This window comes from Hypomesus nipponensis, chromosome 27, assembly GCF_054491055.1.
Source record: "Hypomesus nipponensis isolate SF chromosome 27, ASM5449105v1, whole genome shotgun sequence".
NCBI lineage: Eukaryota > Metazoa > Chordata > Actinopteri > Osmeriformes > Osmeridae > Hypomesus > Hypomesus nipponensis.
The window spans coordinates 9,131,903-9,152,467 of NC_140387.1; the positions used below are offsets into that span (position 1 = coordinate 9,131,903).

Here is a 20,565-nt window from a genome sequence, read left to right on the forward strand (position 1 = left end):
CGTGACATAATAAATTGATAACAAGAAACAGCAGGCAATTGTAGGCTACATAATTATTTGCATGAAAGGTACCAGAGCATTGGCAAATTCTATAAATAATGTGAAATTGCATTTACGATGTGCATAAGTGAGAAAATAATGTGGAGGTTGAACTTAGGTTGAAGAACTTTTGAGAATTTCAATTATGATCTGAGAAATGTAGGTACCAAAAGCAAATAAGAGACCTACTTCATCACAGTCTCTATTAATAGTTCCAGGAATATGTATATGTGTGTTTCACTGACATCTTAATCGCTGATTGCATCACAGGCACTGTGGACTAGGAACCCCAATTGCATCAATATGACAAAACAATCTCTGTTTCTCTTTCCCTCTCTCTGTACCTTTCAATCTTCCACCAGCTCCTATCAGCCTTACTTTTCTAGAAACGTCTCCTCCTGTTTCTCTCAACCTATTCTCTAGCACCAAAAAAGCTGACATTATTTGGAATCACACAATCAATACTTATTACAAATTATTAGGGGGATGTCATGTGTTACAGGGTGCAAAATGTTTTTTCTACTTTCACTGCAAAGAAAAATGTGACAGCAAATTTGCATGTTTTTATTTATGAAAAAGACAATTGGTTTTATCTGTATTTTTACATATATTTTCACAGTTTTTAATTAACCAATACTGTTAAATATTTTCAATGTCAAGTATCAATGTCAACGCAAAACTACCGGTATTCTACTTTCGTCCTGTCTTCTGCTCACAACATGACTAATCTACTGAAAACTACGAGATGACAGCCAAATGGATTGACAGATGAAGTATCAAATCTAATATTTAGTCTACATGAATACAACCCATAACAAAGGCTATAGAACAAAGGTGGACAATCCTGAGAGTTAGCCTTGGTCTGTTGTTCATCTAACCAAAAGGGTGACCTTGACTGCTGGTGTATTGGGTTCCCTTAGACCATTTTAGAGGATTTCTACATTAAGATCCATAGAAACATAGAAACCCTCAGGACTATGCATTGTGGGTTTGGGAGGGTTTGGTTAATTGACTCAAAAAAAGAGAGTGCATACTTGGTTCTCTGACATAGTAAGTTTGTGACATTGTAAGCGTGTAAGGGCTACATATATTAAACTATATGTAACAATGTCCATGACAATGTGATCTTACACTGTGATTTGTGCCAAAAAGTTTACCAGGGCAAATGAGGACCCTTTCAAGGCATTCTCGATTAGAACATGATCATAATAGGGCACTCACTTGTGAATTACATAATAATCAACATCTGACACACTTTAACTGCTGTCTTTATGACGTTTGTGTCTGTGTTGTAAAACAATGTTCACACTCACTGTCAGGATGTTGCTGTGACCATCAGATTCTTTGGTAAGCGAAGCTTCTCCTTGGGCCCTCTGTTTTCTGTCTTGTGACATGCATGTGTGTTTGTGCAAGACCACACAACTTTGCACGTGTCTAAAAATGTCAGCATAAGAGCGAAGAGTAGTTAAACTACATCACCTGATAAATAAAATCCCCTTGCTCATGTCATAAAATTTGATTGTTTACACATACTCATAAAGTGTCAGTCAGGGAAACTCCACATGTCAAGGGTTATTACATGGTACACACACAATATAACATGGAATAGATTATCTGTTTTGGCAGGGACAAGATGAGGGATGTAGTTAGGAGCTCTCACATGATCAGAATGTCAAGGCCTCTGATCGAAAACTAAAATGGCACCCTTGTTGTCAAAAGTTCAACCAATACCATGCTACCAAGCAAATTGTCAGTTGCCTCAGGCCACGCAGTTGGCTACAGACTGGGACATCAAGCCAAGACATGTCCAAGCCATCAGGTTATGGTAAATGAAATGTACTCATGCTTTGGTGATGATTTGCAACCAGCATCACGCTCTTGTCAGTCACATATCACCCCACCTTCCACCCGGAATTTTACTAATGGACTCTGAAATAACCACATATTACAGCTAACTAAACCTTGTTGACCACATTGGTATATTTGTTTTGCAAAGAGCAATTTTTGGGCACAGCATCCTGAATCGCAGCAGCTACCAGACCCTATCAAACAATATCACAAACTGTTTTGCAGCTGACATAGCAATCTAATCTGCTTCATAATAGTAGCTTTGGCCACACACACATAAAAATATGCACATTCCAGATTTAGCTTCTACTGATAAGGAGGATAATGTTGTAAGAAGATAAAAAGGCCCTGATGCTATTTTTAACCCCCCTTCACCATTCACACATACACACACAATTTTTACTCCCTCTCCCCTCCCCCTACATGTGTCAGAGATTTCAGCTCAGGCAAAAACTCTGCCCATGGATTAACGAACAAGTCGACCGGGCATTATTGCATTGGTTATGAAGGTGTTTTGCATCACAACTGTATTTGGCGTGTGTGTGTTTTAGCCCATGACATGGATGGGGGGGAAGGGAGAACAACATTTCTGCAGGGAGCCAACCTAAAGAAGTGGGTCATCTATATGCCAATCAAGCATGCTTACTGCTCTGCCCTTCCTCCTGCACTATGAAAAAAAATTGAGGATAAAGGAAAAGAGAGGGGGTTGTTAGAAAGTATAGAGAAGAGAATGATGGAAGCAAGGAAAGGGAAATTGAAAAGAAGGTGGAATGAGAGAGCATTGAACGGATACGGTAAGTGAGAAAGGACAAAAGGGCATTAGGAGATGTGGAAACAGAGAAAGTAAAGATGACTGAAGTGTGGACACAATCATATTCACACTATGCACCAACCTCTTTCCACATTCCTGTCAAAAGTGGCTTCTCATGTACACACACATACTCACACACACACAAGTGCAGTAAAATTCTGATGATTTATCTCCCAATTTTATCAAAGGAGTTTTTTCTGATCAGCTCTCTATAATCACCACCTTCATTGTGTTTCTATTTCCCCTATCTGCTGCACGTTTTGATTGCTTATTGATAATAGTATTGCCTATCTGCTTATGGACACTGTTCTGACAGTTGCAGAGAGGAGAGATGGAGGGAGGTAGGAAAGAAGAAGTGTGTGAAAGACACTTATAGTGACAGGGCCAATGAAAGGGCGTGTAGTGATCTCTTAAATTGAGGTTGTGGACAATCTCTATAGCAATAAATGAAAGTTGGTAGTCAGTAGGTGTATATACAATATTCTAGCACAAATGTTGATGTTCATATCACAAAATATTTGATCAAGCATTATCTATGTATTGTATTGAGAATTGACCTGATACAACCTAAATGTTATCTTTTTGAAGGACCATTTGCGATAGAAAAGGTTGGTTTACAAAAAGGGGATGAACCATTTGGGTTCCTTTGGCCTCGGGTTCTGTGCCATAATTCCAAAACCCACACACACCACCATCAACTATTAGGAAGATAAGGGGACAATGAGCAAATACTGCATTGCACGTGGTTTAAGGCTAAATGTTTGCCATGGAAAATGATGTAAACTTAAGGCAGCATGGATTGAATGTCTTGCATGTTTTTAAAGTAGTACCAACTACATGTGTCTCCTCAATGCCGTTTCGGCTTATTCACAAACAAGAATAAATCCCAACCATCACATAAAAATGTAAGAGGTCAATGCAAAAAAACACAAAGTGCATATATTTATACATGTATGAAACATGTACATAACCATGGACAATCTTTTTCAACCCACACACACTCCCCAGCCCACCCCGGCCCCTAACTTCTGACTCCCAAAATATATTAATACAAGAGTTTCTGTCATTTGTTGTTTTAGCTATGATTAATTTAGCACAGTGAAGCCCGACCCAGTTTCAAAGGTAGAATGGTTGCAGTTTGTTCACTCAAGTTTTTAGAAGTATGTTCCAGCTCTACATAGAGGCAACAAATGTCCTCTTTTTTGTCCTTGTTTCACTTTTTCTCTCCATCCTTGTTTCTCTCAATTATTAAGTAAAAGACGAGGGGAACGTAACGGGCAGGCATATAGAGGCAAAGAGCAGAGGGATGAGAGAGATAAAAGTAAACTAACAACGAAAGCAAGGCTGATCTTATCAATGCTTCCCATAGATACTGTCAATATACATAACTTATTCATTTCAGCTGCCATTCTAGTCAGTACTTTGGGGGGATCACCACAATGGGATCACCGCTCTTTGGCCGCCACATTAGCACCTGAGCGTCGTTGGCGTTAGGCTTGACCATGGCGTTGGGGGGGATGGACTCATTCTTGACCAGGACATGGGGCTGCTCCTGGACAACAGGTTCCTTTAGGGTGGCCCTCTGGCCCAGGGGCCTGTCTGGGTCCACCTCGATATGAAGCTGCATCCTCCAGCGGATGGTCTGCAGCACCAGAGTCTCCGCTGTAGCCTGGTTGATGGCCACAAGCCAGGTAGTAAAGCTTTGGTCACGGCGAATGCTGCTGAGCTGGGGTATGTTGCTGTCCGACACTGGCACGCCCCATGTCACACTGGGGTAGAAATTGTCATTCATGCTGACGGTGAACCTGGTATCCTTCTTGGTAGGACCCACCACGGTGCAGGTCTCAGTGGTGTTGCCATACCAAGGGTAGTTGACACCGTCTGAGTCACTGATGGCCTCAATCTTGCCATCGCGCAGGTCAGGCAGCTCCCAACTAGACCTGGGGGTAAAGTAGAGGAAGGGTGAGTCTTGACCCAGGAGTAGAAACAGGAGTGAATTCTCATAAGTCCACAATCATCACCTTTCCCTTTAATTGACTTGATTTATGAGCTAACCAGTTACTTAATTATTACAATATATTTTACACACACACACACACACAGAGAACGTCAAGAAGAGGCCCTAACAGCCTGACCAAGAGACTGCTTTGCAAACGTCAGACGGATGCTGAGAATGAGGTTGTGTCAATACAACAACATGGCATCAAAAGACTTCTTAAGAGCCTCACTGATTATTCACCGTCTTACAATGTGTAACAGAAGCACACAGACCATGGGGTCATCTCAATACTTTCAGTGATGTCTTCTGTCTAGACTCTAGATATTTCACAATGCAGTAAGTTACTTAAACAGTAACATACGGTGGCCCTGAAGTGCAAAACACAACGGCAAATAGGAAAACACAACGGCAAATAGGAAAACACAACGGTGAATAGAAAAACACAACGGCAAATAGGAAAACACAACGACATTAACTTCTGACAGAAAAGGTAGGGCCTCTAGCATAAGAGGGATGCTCCTGATTGAAAAATTGACTGTCTTTTTCTTTCGATTTCACTGATCTGACAACATAAGATAGGTGTGAGCAATTCAGTCAAAGGAACAGGATGTGAAATAGGCACCTACAACCAAGAATCTATAATTCACAAAGGAATGTGAGTCATTTGAGTATCAAGACACAGCAGGTGACATTGTGAGAAACGGGAGCCTCATAAACTGTAGTCGGTCGAGTTATCGATCCCGGCCCTCACCCCCCTGATCAACAAAGAAAAAGATTATCTTTCTTTCCCGAAGGGGGATCAGCAGAAAGGACTGCAGAATGGTATAACCAACAGCAGCCATGACAGGCTCTGCATTGGCAGGCATTCATCCCACTCTGATAATAGATTAACATTTTTGTACAATTATGGTGAGTCTCACACATGTTTGTGTGTGTGTAAGAAAGAATCAAAAAGTAGTAAGTTGTAATGTGGAAGTTAGTGTGTGTGTGAGAGAGGAGGTTGTTATGGAGAGGAGTGTTTGTGTGTGTGTGTGAGGGTTGGTGTGATTGTGTGTGTGTTATCAAAGTGTGTGGAATGTGTTTTGTCCCTGTTGTTGTTGAGTTTCTCACTGAGCTAAGTATTATTAATTACCTGCTTTTCCCTGTTTTTGTAAAGGAAACTGATGGCACATTAAGAGCTTAGGGTTAGGTTTAGGGTGAATTTCTTACATGGTCCGGATGATAGTTGTCTCGAGTTGTACTGAGTTAAAGGCCAATCAAAAAACATCACCAGCACAACCCCCCTCCCCCCAGACACACACACCCTCCTCAATATGATTGAATCACTCTATTCAATGACAGAATACTGAAAGTTTACTGCCGTAATAGGTATTACTCTGAGACTTGTGCTGTCAATGCCAACATGTACTTAATGCAATCAGTGTACTAGACAGAATTGGCTGCATACTGTTGCATTTCCTTTACTGCTGTGAAATGGTACAGTGTATGCCCTAAAAGGTAATGAAATGTCACTTAAAGGTGAGGTACTGCAAACTGGGTCTTCTTTTTAGGGAAATTATTAATCGGTGTAACCATTTGGGTTTAAAATGCTACTGTATCTCTCTTTCATTTTTTCCTTTGCTGAGGGACATGATGCATCCTTAATCTCCACATTCCCTATTCAGTGTCTCTAGGCCCCACCAGACTGGGACAGGGGTGGGGGCACTATAGTAGGGAGGGGATGATAGTATTGGGATGATGTCTCTAATCTTCGACATGCAGCCCAGAAACGTTCTACGCTGCAACGAGTAAAGATAAAACCCTCTTCTTGCCTTCTGGGTACGCAACCTGTCAAATAGTGTCCCCTGCCAAAGGGGATGATTTGGGATGAAAATAATGTTGTTAACATTTGCAAGTCACACACATATCTGTCACTAGTCATTGAACATCGCAAAACTGGGTGTTTTTCATACATTTTCATGTTAGATTTTTCTTTGTTACCATTGCCTTGTTCGGTTTGACAACTTAAACTAAATTGTCACTATACTAAATTCAACACAAATAGGACACTCACTCAGTTAAACTTTCTATGCACCAGAGTGATAGAAAATACATTCTACTGTTGACTCTCAGGTAAAGAGATATTCGTTTTGTCTTCTCTGTGAACTTGATCCCTTCATTTCTCTTAATAAAACTCAGTGGGATTATGCAGTCCTTTGAAAACACCTGTAGGCCTATAAAATGTTATAGAACTAATCTTAGACTAATATGAAATCACACTGTTTAGTAGAATGTTTTGTCATTGGATGTCAGTATACTACGTTTGTTATGATCAAAAAGTACCTTTAAAAGTGTATAAATATTTGAGAAGTGAAATAAAATATGGAATGTTTTGTGAGGTTCTTCTGTTTGACATTCACCAAATAATTGTGCTTACTGTGGTTTAATTGCAATGAGTATAGAATTCATCAAAAATGTCAGTAGAAGTTGTGAAACACCCACTTGTTCTCTTTAGGCAATAATAACGAAAGGGTGCTCATGACATTCTTGTGTGATAGTGTTGACGTTTTGTACTTCACACCTACAGTCTGTCTCAAAATATCTTTGAGGTGTCCGACCTTCAGTGCCATTAATAGGTAGCTATTATAGGGCATGCATGATTTAGTTATTATTAGGGTTGTGAGTAAGTTGTCAGGCCTTTATTGCATCTTTTTCAATTGGACATACAGCAACTTGATGATTATCTAAGAGGGTTGGACACTGTTGTTTAGTAAAATGGGGCTAGGTAACTTAGACACCTTTGCTCTTGACTCTGCAGATTCAATGCAGTCTGTGGTTGATACTCACATCCCTTTGGTTCCATATTTGTTGTAGAACTCCATATGATTGCATGCTTGAATCCAGCCAACGGTCCACGTCTCTTTCCCGGCTACCGGTGGCACCAGAACTCGAGCAGAGGCTCGGAAGTGCGGTGTCCTATAGCGCAGAACCACGCTGGATGACTCGTCGATGCTGGTAGGGTTGGAGTCAATGGAGGAGTTCACCTCCAGAACTATGATACTTTCACGGAAACTCTTTGGCTTACACCTAATACTGTGGATACAGCCCATTGCATTAAATATCAACACAATCCACAACAACGTCCAGAGGTCTGGAGAAGAAAGACGCATGGAAACAGTAGCAAATTCACCACAATTGCATCCACATTTAAAATTGTAAAAAAAGCCACCAAAAATGACAGTCTTACGTAGGCTATTTGTTTGCGGAAGATGTCATTGTTTAAAGCTATTCATCTTGCAACTCAATAATGTGGCAAAATTCACAGACACATGCTTTCTTCTTTTAATGGACAAGCAAAACACTTCCTCTAAAAGTGAAGATGCAACTTCATGTTCCTTGTCTTAAGGGTTGGGCAACGCAAAAAGACAGACCACTGGAGATTCACCTTACGGCTCGCATTCACTTTGTGACAAAACACAATTGTGACCTAAACATAATTTACAAAAACTGCTAACGTAACACTTCGACGTCATATTGGACGATCTTAGCGCCTATAGATGTGCTTCTCCATGTTTAGTGTGGTTCAACTTGAATTTCCTGTTGTGCGTGACATCAAATGTTTCTCGGTTGCAGTAGGCCATCTAACATTTCTTTTTCAAGAATATCTTTTTTGTGTGAATGGGGGAGACTAGTCTGGAACTTGCTTTAAGTAATGTATTAATTATGCAGGAAGAAACTATTTGCATTAAATGCAATTAGACTTTAATTCATTGACCGTATAATTATTTATCAATAGAATACATTCTTGAGAATTAAAGTTCAATTTGCCTTAATATGCTATAAACTTGCCAAACCTGGCTGAAAATAAATAAATAATTCAGGGTGGTGTTTAATGGGAAGAATATCCTATTACTGCCCAGGTCATAAGTCAACGTAAAGACGTTCTAGACTCCCCCAATGTATGATGAAACGATGTAGCGTGAATTAAAGCATTACAATTTAAAGAAAACTGGCCTTCAATACTTTTAGATGTTTTAAATCTGAAGAAATTGTTTCTTGGGTAGTTTCTTGGTCTGTCTTGCGCGCCTGCTCGCGTGGTCCGAATGGTGTACCGTTATCTTTTACGTCGGTTCCTTCCCTTGTATTGCTGTGAGAGAATGTCAAGGTCTTGGAGAAGTATCATTTGAACGTAGGTTTAGTTCATCGAGGTTAAGAAAGAACAGCGTGACATCCAAAGGTAACCAGGTCAACTTTGCTTCCTCCATCTGGATATTGTCCTTTTCTTGCAAGAAATAATCAAAACTTCGTTTGATTCGTTTGAATTGCCTATAATCCGACAAGAACACTCTTCGATTTCAGAAGTAGACTACAGGATATATTTGAGTCACAATTCCAGGAAAGACAGTCGTTTCTGTGCGCTCGTCCCATCGAGGCCGCTGCAGGTTCACCCTCCGCACTGGTCTATTTTAACGGCTTGAGCATCTGCCCCTTTATTTAAGTACCACTGTAACGACACTTCCCCTTTCGTCTGCTTGCATGCTGGGAAATGTAGTGATTTTGTTTTCTTAGTAAAACGTTGGCGTTCTGGTACTATGCTTAGGCTGAATCAATAAAAGCCAAAAAAGTGGTGTGGACAGTAGCCAAGCTTAAATCGTAATTGTAATGGTGTTAAGCGGTATGTACTAGGCCGAGAGGCTAAGTTTTGATCTAAAACTAAAAAGCTTGCTCATAATGGATATCAATACATCTAGGTTATATTAAAATGATTGTTTGTTGAATCGCCTATTTCTATAGACTAGGCTACTCTGCATTAATATGTTCTGGCTTTAGGTTTGTTTTTTGTTTATACCAATACGTTGACAGAAGACAGAAAATAAAAACCTTTCATTCCTCAGCCTACCTGTTATCTAAATGGTATCCTGTTTCCCCATCATATCCATGTAGCCTATCTCGCTAAGTTATATCTCATTCACAAAACATTTAAAAGTAGCCCATGCGCTTCAAGTCCGAGAATGGAGACTCTGCTTTGTCGCTGTCCATTTAAGCACCTTGGAGAACTCCCATCCGGAAGGACGTGCCACGGAAGAAGCACGATTGGATTGGGGTTGTGTATGTTACGTCATGTCTACATAAAAAAAGACTGCAACGATAGCCAATATGTCTTATCTTCTGAAGGCTAATTATTAAATTACTTGCAGGGTTTACAGACGTTTGATAATTGAGTTGATTGGTGGGGAAAGGGGTATGCCTAACCTGAATTCCTTGAATACGCGCGAGAGATCTCAAGGATGGCCCATTCTTGTTCGTCGGAATGGTAAAATTATAATATTTGTCTCAGTCGTTGTATGTTACATTTATCTCTCATAGCCTTTTCAGTTAGCAAACGATAACATGCGTGTATTTAGACAAGACAGTATTATAGAGACAACACACATCGCAACATTAAAACGTGCAATTCCGCGTAATTTGTGTTTGCATCGTTTTATGTAGGCTATAATAGTAAATTATGATATTTTTGTGTTTCCCACAGATTGTTTTCTGCAAGATTGGCTGATGTAGGGAAGCCCTTTTGAAGCCTGCATGGGTCGCGTTGTAAACAGCAGCATGGGCAGCGCGCATTCCAACCAGTCTAAATATATCTGTTAGGGCTGCAAGAGAGGAAGGGCAGGACGACAGCCAATTCTTGGAAGATTTAACCGTCGTGGGTGAGATATATATAATTTGTTCTTTAAAACGCACCATAAAGTCTGTTTACTGTTTTTAATGAGACAAGGTGGGAACTAGTCCAATATGCCGTCAAATCAGAATTCCAGAACCAGAACGCGGGATCGGAACAACGTACTGAGCAGACCCGAATTTATGTCCCTCAACCAACCCCTGCGAGGTGTCAACTCTGACAGCCGGGGCACGTCAAGGAGACCTTGTCAAGCCAAGCATCAAGTAAGCCAGTCAAGTGAGCATTCGCAAGAACCTACTGACAATGGCAACAAGGATCGGAAAGAGCCCGCAAAACTTCCAGAGGAAGACTGTATGCTGCTAAACCCTTCGTTCAAGGGGATAGCAATTAATTCTCTCCTGGCCATTGACATTTGCCTGTCCAAGCGCATGGGGGTCTGCGCTTACACGTCGTCGTCTTGGGGGAGCGTCCGTTCCATGGTCACCCTGCTCGCGCTTACTGGGCATGGCATCACGTGGATCTTTGGCACTATCGTGTGTCTAACTAGGAGTAATACGCTGGCTGGACAAGAAGTCTTGGTCAATCTACTGCTTGGTAAATACAGCCTTCCACTCAGCACTCACCAAACTATTGTGCAACTCTGTAACGTATTCACACAAACCTTTATTTTATTTTAGACAATTTATTCAAATGGAAATGCATTTTTCAAATGGCAATTCTAAGTTCAAATGACAATGTAATCCGCAATTCAGTTTGTATTATTTTGAATACAATTTTTAATAAACGCTTATTGCATTGCATTTCATATTGACAAGGTTTTTTAAACTCTCTATTGAAATTGAAATGCATTTGTCAAATGGCAATTCTATGGTGGCCCTGAAGTACAAATCACACCCACTAATATGAGTGCATCCCCAGCAGTGGCCGGCTCATAGAGGGCGCTGGGGCACAACTGCTGCATCAAATTCCGACCTGAAACGTAATTGAATAAGACTTAAAAAGAAAGAAAAACATGTCTAATGAGTAAAGTCAATATTATATAGCTCATAGAATATTGAATATGCAATAAAATGTGGAAGAAAAAAATCTACGTTGTATCCACCTCAGGGGGTCTACTGTAGAAATGATTATGGGTGCAACTTCCGGTGAGTAGTGGAAGTTGCGGTTTGCTATACCAGAGCCTGTTTAAGGAGAGCCTTGCCACTCCCTATTAAGCCCCATTGTACCGAATTTGGTTGCAGTTCCACCAGAGTTCCACTGGGGGTGATCGCGAGCGAGTGCATGTTGAATGGGAGTCTATGGAGCTAAATGGCTAAATTTGTCTCTTTTGCCTGACTGTCGTTGAGAAATCTCCTATTTGATTGTTGTTTTTGCATGTTCAACATGGATTATAGGTCGAAAGTTGAATGAACGAGTACTTATGTATTTTTGATTTCTTACAGGGTGAGTCGTTGTTGCCTATAACACGCTAGCATTTTGCTAATGAATGCTGATTGGTTAGCGAAGGACTGATACGACCAGAGCTCTTGCTTGATGGCATCCGAAGCGGAATCAGAATGTCAGAGCATTAGCAACATTAGCAACAACATTAGCAAGCCAAAACTCTTTCTAGCATGTGTATTGACAGGAAGAGCCTAACCTGTCAGCTGTGTTGTCGATGCCCTGAGAGAAAAAAGTAAGTGACCAGAGCTTGCCGTAAAGCAGTAGATCTGGTCGTACGATGTGTATGACATTTTCAAAAGCTTTTAAGAACAGAAAGGCGACAGCCAGCAGTGTGTATTTTTTTTGCCTCCCCTTTCTAATTCAGAATTCAAATTACTAGACAAAAAATGATATCCTGAGAAAAGTGGATTTTGAGGGGTATAGCTCCATAGACCCCCATTCATTCTGCACTCGCTCGTTAGCGCCCTCACATGGAACTTTAACCAGTTCAGAACCCGGAAGTTTCCCGAGAGTGGCAGTTCTCTATATATTAGACATTCTCTGCCCTCATCTTGGCCAATCCCCCTCCCGAGAGTGAGAGTTCTCCCCATATTAAACATTCTCTGACGTTATCCAAGTCACTGAACGATGAAGTGAAGTCCAAACTGAAGACCCGCCTTGACGATCCACTGACGGATTGCATTTCCATTTGAATTTTGCACCAAAAAGAGTGTGGTGACACGTATATGGTAATACAATACACTGGCGGCGCTGTCTCGCTGCCCCACATTGAATTGCCATTTGACAAATGCATTTCCATTTGAATAAAGAGTATAAAACTCCCATAGTCAATCACTCACAAAGTTATGACAATAAACAACATAGGGAGTAGGACTACAGCGGAGCACTTTCTCATCTCTGCTCAGCCTGGCAGTGACAAACACAGGGCAGAGGATAGATCATCATACAAAGAAGTAGGCCTAACTAGCTAGCTGTCGCGAAGTTAGCTATATTTTACTGTTTAAATTAATTTTCGCAATGTAATGTTTGTTATGTTGATGGTGAACTAATTATTCACATTAAATTAGGCCTAATCGTGAAATATTGTTTCAGCTTAAAACTTAAGCTAGCACTACTCCTAATGCTAGTGGTAGAGTTGGGGCACTGAGCGTTTTTTTTAGAAAAAAACTTATGAATGTTGATACTTGATAGAGTAATTAAAAACATAATAAACAACCTAATAATAATCTTAACCTCTTGGATGTTGACAGATACTGATTATTTTCTATTGGCATTTTTTAAATTTCAGGTAATATTCTTTGTAGACTAGACAAAATATTGTAAACATTTACCAACATTTTGTCTGAAACGTCTTAGCCGACTTCCGAGGGCAAACTCAAGTGCATTTATTTGGAATTCTTTTAAGACACATGTTTTCATATTTTCTCATTTAGATCAAATCTAACCTAGGACATCACTGTTTACATTACAAGCACTCAATGCTAGCTAAGAAAGTTAAAGTTTTGCATGACTACTTCCAGACCGATAAAGAAAATCACAGGACCTGATAATGTGCATAGGGAGATGAAGCAGAGCCATACCTATCCTGCAACTGGTAGATTATGATCATGCACACAGTAAGGAATGAGTTAGGGCAGGGAGGGTAGCAGTTACGTTAACAATTAACGCAAACCAAATGATGTTGTTGAACCTCTTTGGATTTTGCCCTGGTGTAGATGTGTGATTCTGTTCAGTGCCTGCTGTCAGTTCTAACTCATTTTGAGCAGGGAGGAGATATAATGTTATATTATTTTAGGCACATGGTTTTCACTTACATAATGCATAATACTGTAGAACGAAATACACACATATGTATAAACTTGTTTTATATAACTTGTTAATATCAACATGAACTACAACCAATTCTGCTCTTGCTTCTCCTTTTTTTCACAGCCCTAATACTGGATATCATGACTGTGGCCGGGGTCCAGAAACTGGTCAAGCGTAAAGGACCATGGGAGATGAATCCGGGTTTCATGGACTATGTCGCCATGGATGTCTACTCCTTCCCTGCAGCCCATGCCAGCCGCGCAGCCATGGTGTCTAAGTTCCTTCTGTCGCACCTGGTTCTGGCCGTGCCCCTTCGCATCCTATTGGTCCTCTGGGCTTTCCTAGTTGGCCTATCCCGGGTACTACTGGGGAAGCATCACCTGACTGACATAGCCTGTGGCTTTGCACTCGGCCTGCTACACTTCAGTCTTGTGGAGACGGTGTGGCTGTCCTCCAGTGCCTGTCAGACGCTCATCTCTATAGGCACACTGAGCTGGAGCCCCTTTTACTAAGAACATTGCTAGGTTAATGTTATTAAGCTCATATGATGCTCTGTAATCGAGAATATAGACAATATGCCACCTTGTAAATATGCCTGTCTGGAAAAAAGAAATAAGGCTTCATAACAGCAGTATGGCTTTTCTGTAATATCTCTGATGAATATCAACCACCCACACTTCTAAAATCTTTGCACATTGATCATGAGTAAATGTTTTTTTAATGTCAGTATGTGAAAAAGGTTAACAGGGCAATAGTTCACCAGGACAGGAAACGTGGTTGTATGTGTTTGATCTATGCTCCCCCTTTTGACTAGTGTGTCACTCCTTTTGCTTGAGCCCCAATGCTGTCGGTTCCTGTTCCTATTCTTCCTGTTACTCAGACTGCACCTTGGGTCACTTCTTCTTTCACTTTCTTCTCCTTTTCCCCTCTTCCTATTTTCCCAACACAAATGGCTAACTCTTACACCGATCTCTCTTTTCAAAAAAGTTTTTTTATAAAAAAAAAATATATATAGTTGATGTAGCCTACAAATTGGACCGTGAATTGTATCACAATGATCAGTGAAGCTTTGTTGCACATGTATGTACAACATGTGCAAAGCACTGTATTTTCCAGACTATAAGTCGCGTCAGTCAAAAAATATGTCATGAAGAGGAAAAAAAACACAAGTCGCACTGGACTATATATCGCATTTATTTCTAAATGTATTTCACAAAATACAAGACCAAGGACAGACATTTAATCTGGAAAGGCAAGTTATTCAACTATACAATGGCACCCAGAACAACGGTCTAGGTGTCCGGTATGTTGACGTTACACATTAACAGTTATTCAGCTACACAATAGCATAAAAAACATACCTGGGAGGCTGAATAGGCTAAATTAACATAATAAGCTAGCAAGTCCAATAAGCAAGTTACCAATAAGATAGTTCAGCAAGCTCCCGAATTCATTCCACATCACTGAATCCGTTGAACTCGTTGGTTCATGTCAGTCAGTGTGAATTAACATTTAAAAACATATTAAATTATATATATTTTAATATATAAGTCGCACCTGACTATAAGACACATGACCATCCAAACAATGAAAAAAAGTGTGACTTATAGTCCGGAACATACGGTAATATGATATACGATCACCTGTTGATATGGCCATAAGATGTAAATTGTTCCAAAACATGGTGTCAACATGTAATTCTGTTTTTGCAGTAATTCCATTTGGTTTGTGTGAAAACACAAGGGGTTATTGTGTAGATCAGGGATTCTACTACTGGATTACACAATGTTCATCCATATCAAAAAGTGAGCTGAGTTGGCACCTTTCTAGCTAATTTGTCTGAGGCATTAATGTGCATCACACATTGTTTGCCTTCTGTGCTGCAGTCAAAGCATTAACCAAACAGACAAACATGGTCCGTTTGTTGATGGTGCCTGAGTCAATAAGTCGTGTCTATGTGAGTGTAAAGATAATTATTTGCGTCAGGATTGGATTTACCGATGGTATTGTGTTTGTGTGTGTGGGGGGGGAGGGGGCACTGCTACTCTTCAGGTTTAAACATTTTGACAATCTATGCTGTTCTGAAATCATTACTATATTATTTGGGGTTATTGTTGTCTTACGGAACATCAATGTCACATCACATAAAATACATACTGCGTTTGATCCTATTGATTATTTTAGTCGACATGTTGAAATTGTACCCTTTTTGCCACAATGAAAAGATTGGAGTGAGTTGGACCAGTTTGTATTGCTTGTGAGCAAGTCAGCATGTTTCTTTTGTACAACGGTGACAAGTTGTATTTTAATGAAATGCAATTTTTCCAATCACATTTTCAAAAGGAAGCCTTGCAAGTTGTGAATGGTGGATATACTCCATTCGTTATTTCTGAGGTTGTTTATGCATGAATCCATAAAGAAAGCTTTTGCTATACATTTTATTGTATTTTTTTGTAGATTGAGAAGTTTGCATTCTCTTTGATAATGCACTGATTTGAACATTGTGTATTTTGAACTATTTATTTTACAGTTTTGTGGTATCTCAAACCAAAGAGAAAAAACAATTGGGCAGCCAGCTGCATGTGATTTTGTTATGAACTTGAAAATTAAACGTCCCTTTTTCAGGATAACGTATTTCAAAGATAATTTTTTTTAAATACAAATAACTTTACAGATATTTATTGTAAAGGGGTTTAAATAACGTTTTCCATGCTATGGTTTAATGAACCATAAACAATTATAGAACCTGTGGAATGGTCATTAAGACACTAACAGATTACAGACAGTAGGCAATCAAAGTCACAATAATAAAAACTTACGACATTAAAGAGATCTTTCTACGGACTCTGAAAAACACCAAAAGAAGATGCCCAAGGTCCCTGCTCATCACCGTGACCATGCCTTAGGCATGCTGCTAGGAGGCATGAGGACTGCAGATGTTGCCAGTGCAAGAAATGACAATGTCCGTACTATGAGATGCCATAGAAGACAACACTACAGGGAGACAGGACGGATAGCTGATCATCCTCCCAGTGGCAGGACGTGTGTAACAAAACCTGCAAAGGATCAGTACATCTGAAAATCACACCTGTGGGACAGGTACAGCATGGCATCAACCACTGCCCAAGTTACACCAGGGATGCACAATACCAGACAGACTGTCTGCAATAGGCAGAAAGAGGCTGGACTGAGGGCTTGTAGGTCTGTTGCAAGGCAGGTCGTTATTAAACATCACCAGAAAAAATCTCACCTATCGGCACAAATTGGAAGTGGAGGGTCCGTCATGGTCCATGGCAGTGTGTCTTAGCATCATCTGACTGAATTTGTCATCCCAGGCAATGCTGTGCATTACAGGGAAGACATCCTCTTCCCTCATGTGGTTAGGATTAAGGGCTTTATATGCTACTCCGACTCTGTTTACGGATGGGCGGGCGGGCGGGCGGACGGATGCGGATGGAACGATACTCTTTTTCGTTTAGGGTTCTCCGTAGGCTGTGGGTGCTGAAAACAATTCACTGCCAGAAGAGAAGGTGGCGCAACGGCAATGATGTTGTTAGCGGACCAATCACAGCCAAGGGGGTATCTGTAACTATCCGAAATTAGGACGGATAGTTAGGAAATTCAGGAGGTGCACATCAAGCTCTTGAAGAGCCCCGGAGAGTGTCCTTTTTTGGAAAACGGAGTACCCTAAATCGACCTTTAGGGTTTGCCCTAATCCTAACCTTTCCTGACATTACCCTCCAGCATGACAATCCCACCAACCATACTGCTCGTTCTGTGCCTGCAAGACAGGAATGTCAGTGTTCTGCAATGGCCAGCGAGCCCAGATCTCAATCCCATTGAGCATGGATCGGAAGGTGAGGGCCAGGGCCAGGGCCATTTCCCTCAGAAATGTCAAGGAACTTGTAAGTGGTTGCTTGGTGGAAGAGTGTGGTACAAAAGTGGGCGATGAACCTCTCAGAACAACAACTGATAAATCTGGTGCAGTCCATGAGGTCGATATGAACTGCAGTACTTAATGCAGCTGGTGGCCAGATACTGACTGTTACTTTTGATTTAGATTATTATTATTTTAACCAATTTGTACTGTGATGTGGTATTCTGGTGTTGTGGCAATCTTTCAGAAAATGGAAACTGATCATATTCAAATCCATCCTTCCCCAATACTTGCCATTCTGTATTTTCCTCTTAATTACCAACCCTTAGCAACAGTTATCTGAATCCTCTGGGCCCAGTATTTAAAAACTTGTAATCCAGATCAGAATGATCCGGATAACCAAATCCTCCTGTGGTCATCCACGGATCAACCTGATCTATCCCGGTATTTCAAAACGTTGCCAGATTGGATCAGAGTGATCCTGATACCGGCAGATTGGGATGTCCAAATCTGTCCCGCCCCCTGGATCACAGATAGGAAAAAGGAAATGGAGCAAACATTTTACCAAAAAAAGGAGAAGTTGGCATAACTATTGTCTCTAAATGTAAGTATAATCTTGGTCAGTGTTAATGTGTCCTAAGACTAGATGAAAGGCAATCATTATATTGAGCTAACAAATTACGTAAATTATCACAAAGTTGAAAGATGAGCTCCGCAAAGTAAAATAATGCAGAGTTTGTGCTAATACAAGCTAACGCTGCTCCGTTGACTTCTGTGTTAAGGAGCTACCAAGTTAGTAAATAGGCTAGCGACCGAGGTGAAGTTAGTTTCATATTCGACATTCGTCTCACATTCGGAAGACGCTACTTTGCAGCGTCGAGTTAGGGACCGGGTGAAAACTACCCATACAATTTTGAAAAATGATGACATTAATAATATTTGTATGACTATAAAACCTACAAAAAACTGCAGAGCATTCCAACAATGTCTGTCCTACTTCCACACCCTTTACTTTTTCAATAAAACATTTTTAAAATGATAGAAAATCGTTCATCTCTGAAAATAGCATGAAATCTTCACTAATCTCAATATATTTTCCAGACTGGTGTCAAAAAATTTCAAATACACAGCAGATTATTCCAATAGTGTCTGTCCTACTTCCACACCCTTTACTTTTTCAATAATGTTTTTTAAAAAATGATAGAAAATCGCTAATCTCTGAAAATAGCATGAAATCCTTGATAATCTCAATAACTTTTCCAGACTTGTGTCAAATAATCTCAAATATACACCAGATTATTCTACTAGTGTCTGTCCTACTTCCACACCCTTTACTTTTTCAATAATGTGTTAAAAAAAATGATAGAAAATCGCTAATCTCTGAAAATAGCATGAAATCCTTGCTAATCTCAATAACTTTTCCAGACTTGGGTCACAAAATCTCAAATACACAACAGATTATTCTAATAGTGTCTGGCCTACTTCCACACCCTTTCCTTTTTCAGTAATGTTTTTTTTTAAAATGATAGAAAATTGCTAATCTCTGAAAATAGCATGAAATCTTCACTAATCTCAATAACTTTTCCAGACTTGTGTCAAAGAATCTCAAATACACACCAGATTATTCTAATAGTGTCTGGCCTACTTCCACACCCTTTACTTTTTCAATAAAACGTTTTTTTAAATGATAGAAAATCGCTAATCTCTGAAAATAGCATGAAATCATTGATAATATCAATAACTTTTCCCATCTTGTTTAAAAAAATCTAGAATATACACCATATTATTCTAATAGTGTCTGGCCTACTTCCACACCCTTTACTTTTTCAATCTCTGAAAATAGCATGAAATCTTCACTAATCTCAATAACCGTTCCAGACTTGTGTCAAAAAATCTCAAATACTCACCAGATTATTCTTATAGTGTCTGGGCTACTTCCACACCCTTTACTTTTTCAATAATGTGTTTAAAAAAATGATAGAAAATTGCTAATGTCTGAAAATAGCATGAAATCCTTGCTAATCTCAATAACTTTTCCAGACTTCGGTCAAAAATCTCATATACACACCAGATTATTCTAATAGTGTCTGGCCTACTTCCACACCCTTTCCTTTTTCAATAATGTTTTTAAAAAAATGATAGAAAATCACTAGTCTCTGAAAATAGCATGAAATCCTTGCAAATCTCAATAACTTTTCCAGACTTGTGTCAAAGAATCTCAAATATACACCAGATTATTCTAATAGTGTCTGTCCTACTTCCACACCCTTTACTTTTTCAATAAAACTTTTTTTTAAATGATAGAAAATCACTAATCTCTGAAAATAGCATGAAATCTTCACTAATCTCAATAACTGTTCCAGACTTGTGTCAAAAAATCTCAAATACACACCAAATTATTTTAATAATGTCTGGCCAACTTCCACACCCTTTACTTTTTAAACAAAACCTTTTAAGAAATGATAGAAAATCGCTAATCTCTGAAAATAGCATGAAATCATTGATAATCTCAATAACTTTTTCAAACTTGTTTCAAAAAATCTCGAATATACACCAAATTATTTTAATAATGTCTGGCCTACATCCACACCCTTTACTTTTTAAATACAACCTTTTAATAAATGATAGAAAATCACTAATCTCTGAAAATAGCATGAAATCATTGATAATCTCAATAACTTTTTCAAACTTGTTTCAAAAAATCTCAAATATACACCAGATTATTCTAATAATGTCTGGCCTACTTGCACACCCTTACTTTTTCAAGAAAGTTTTGAATAAAATTCCAATTAATCGCTAATATCTGAAAATAGCATTAAATCCCTCTGAAATTTTATAGAAGACGAGTAATCATGTCATACAGGAAGACAGGATCACAATCCACCACAACGGATCAATTGACAGTCTCAGCTGTCAAGTCTTAGGTAAAACACTTTATATATAAGGAATATTTTTAATCCAGTCGATACTGACCTGACTGACTGATACTGAGAGAGAGAGAGAGAGAGAGAGAGAGAGAGAGAGAGAGTATGTGTAAGATTACTCTGTTGTAACCCCTTGACACACCCCATCACTTGGAGTGT

General features: G+C 39.6%; 2 protein-coding genes and 1 pseudogene across 2 annotated transcripts; 2 read left to right on the forward strand and 1 right to left on the reverse strand.

Moving 5' to 3' along the window:
* Positions 1–588: 588 nt before the first annotated feature.
* Positions 589–9,651, reverse strand: fam78ab (family with sequence similarity 78 member Ab). Its single transcript, XM_084693731.1, has 2 exons — positions 7,524–9,651; positions 589–4,638 (listed from the first exon to the last, which is right to left on the reverse strand). Exons 1-2 carry the CDS (start codon positions 7,844–7,846, stop codon positions 4,113–4,115), a joined length of 849 nt encoding a protein of 282 aa, XP_084549857.1. The 5' UTR covers positions 7,847–9,651; the 3' UTR covers positions 589–4,112.
* Positions 9,652–9,847: 196 nt separating this feature from the next.
* LOC146220756 (inactive phospholipid phosphatase 7) lies at positions 9,848–16,235 on the forward strand. Its single transcript, XM_084693730.1, has 3 exons — positions 9,848–9,990; positions 10,207–10,947; positions 13,729–16,235. The coding sequence occupies exons 2-3, from the start codon at positions 10,467–10,469 to the stop codon at positions 14,115–14,117; spliced, it is 870 nt and encodes a 289-aa protein (XP_084549856.1). The 5' UTR covers positions 9,848–9,990; positions 10,207–10,466; the 3' UTR covers positions 14,118–16,235.
* Positions 16,236–16,471: 236 nt separating this feature from the next.
* LOC146220757 (uncharacterized) lies at positions 16,472–17,208 on the forward strand (annotated as a pseudogene).
* Positions 17,209–20,565: the final 3,357 nt, after the last annotated feature.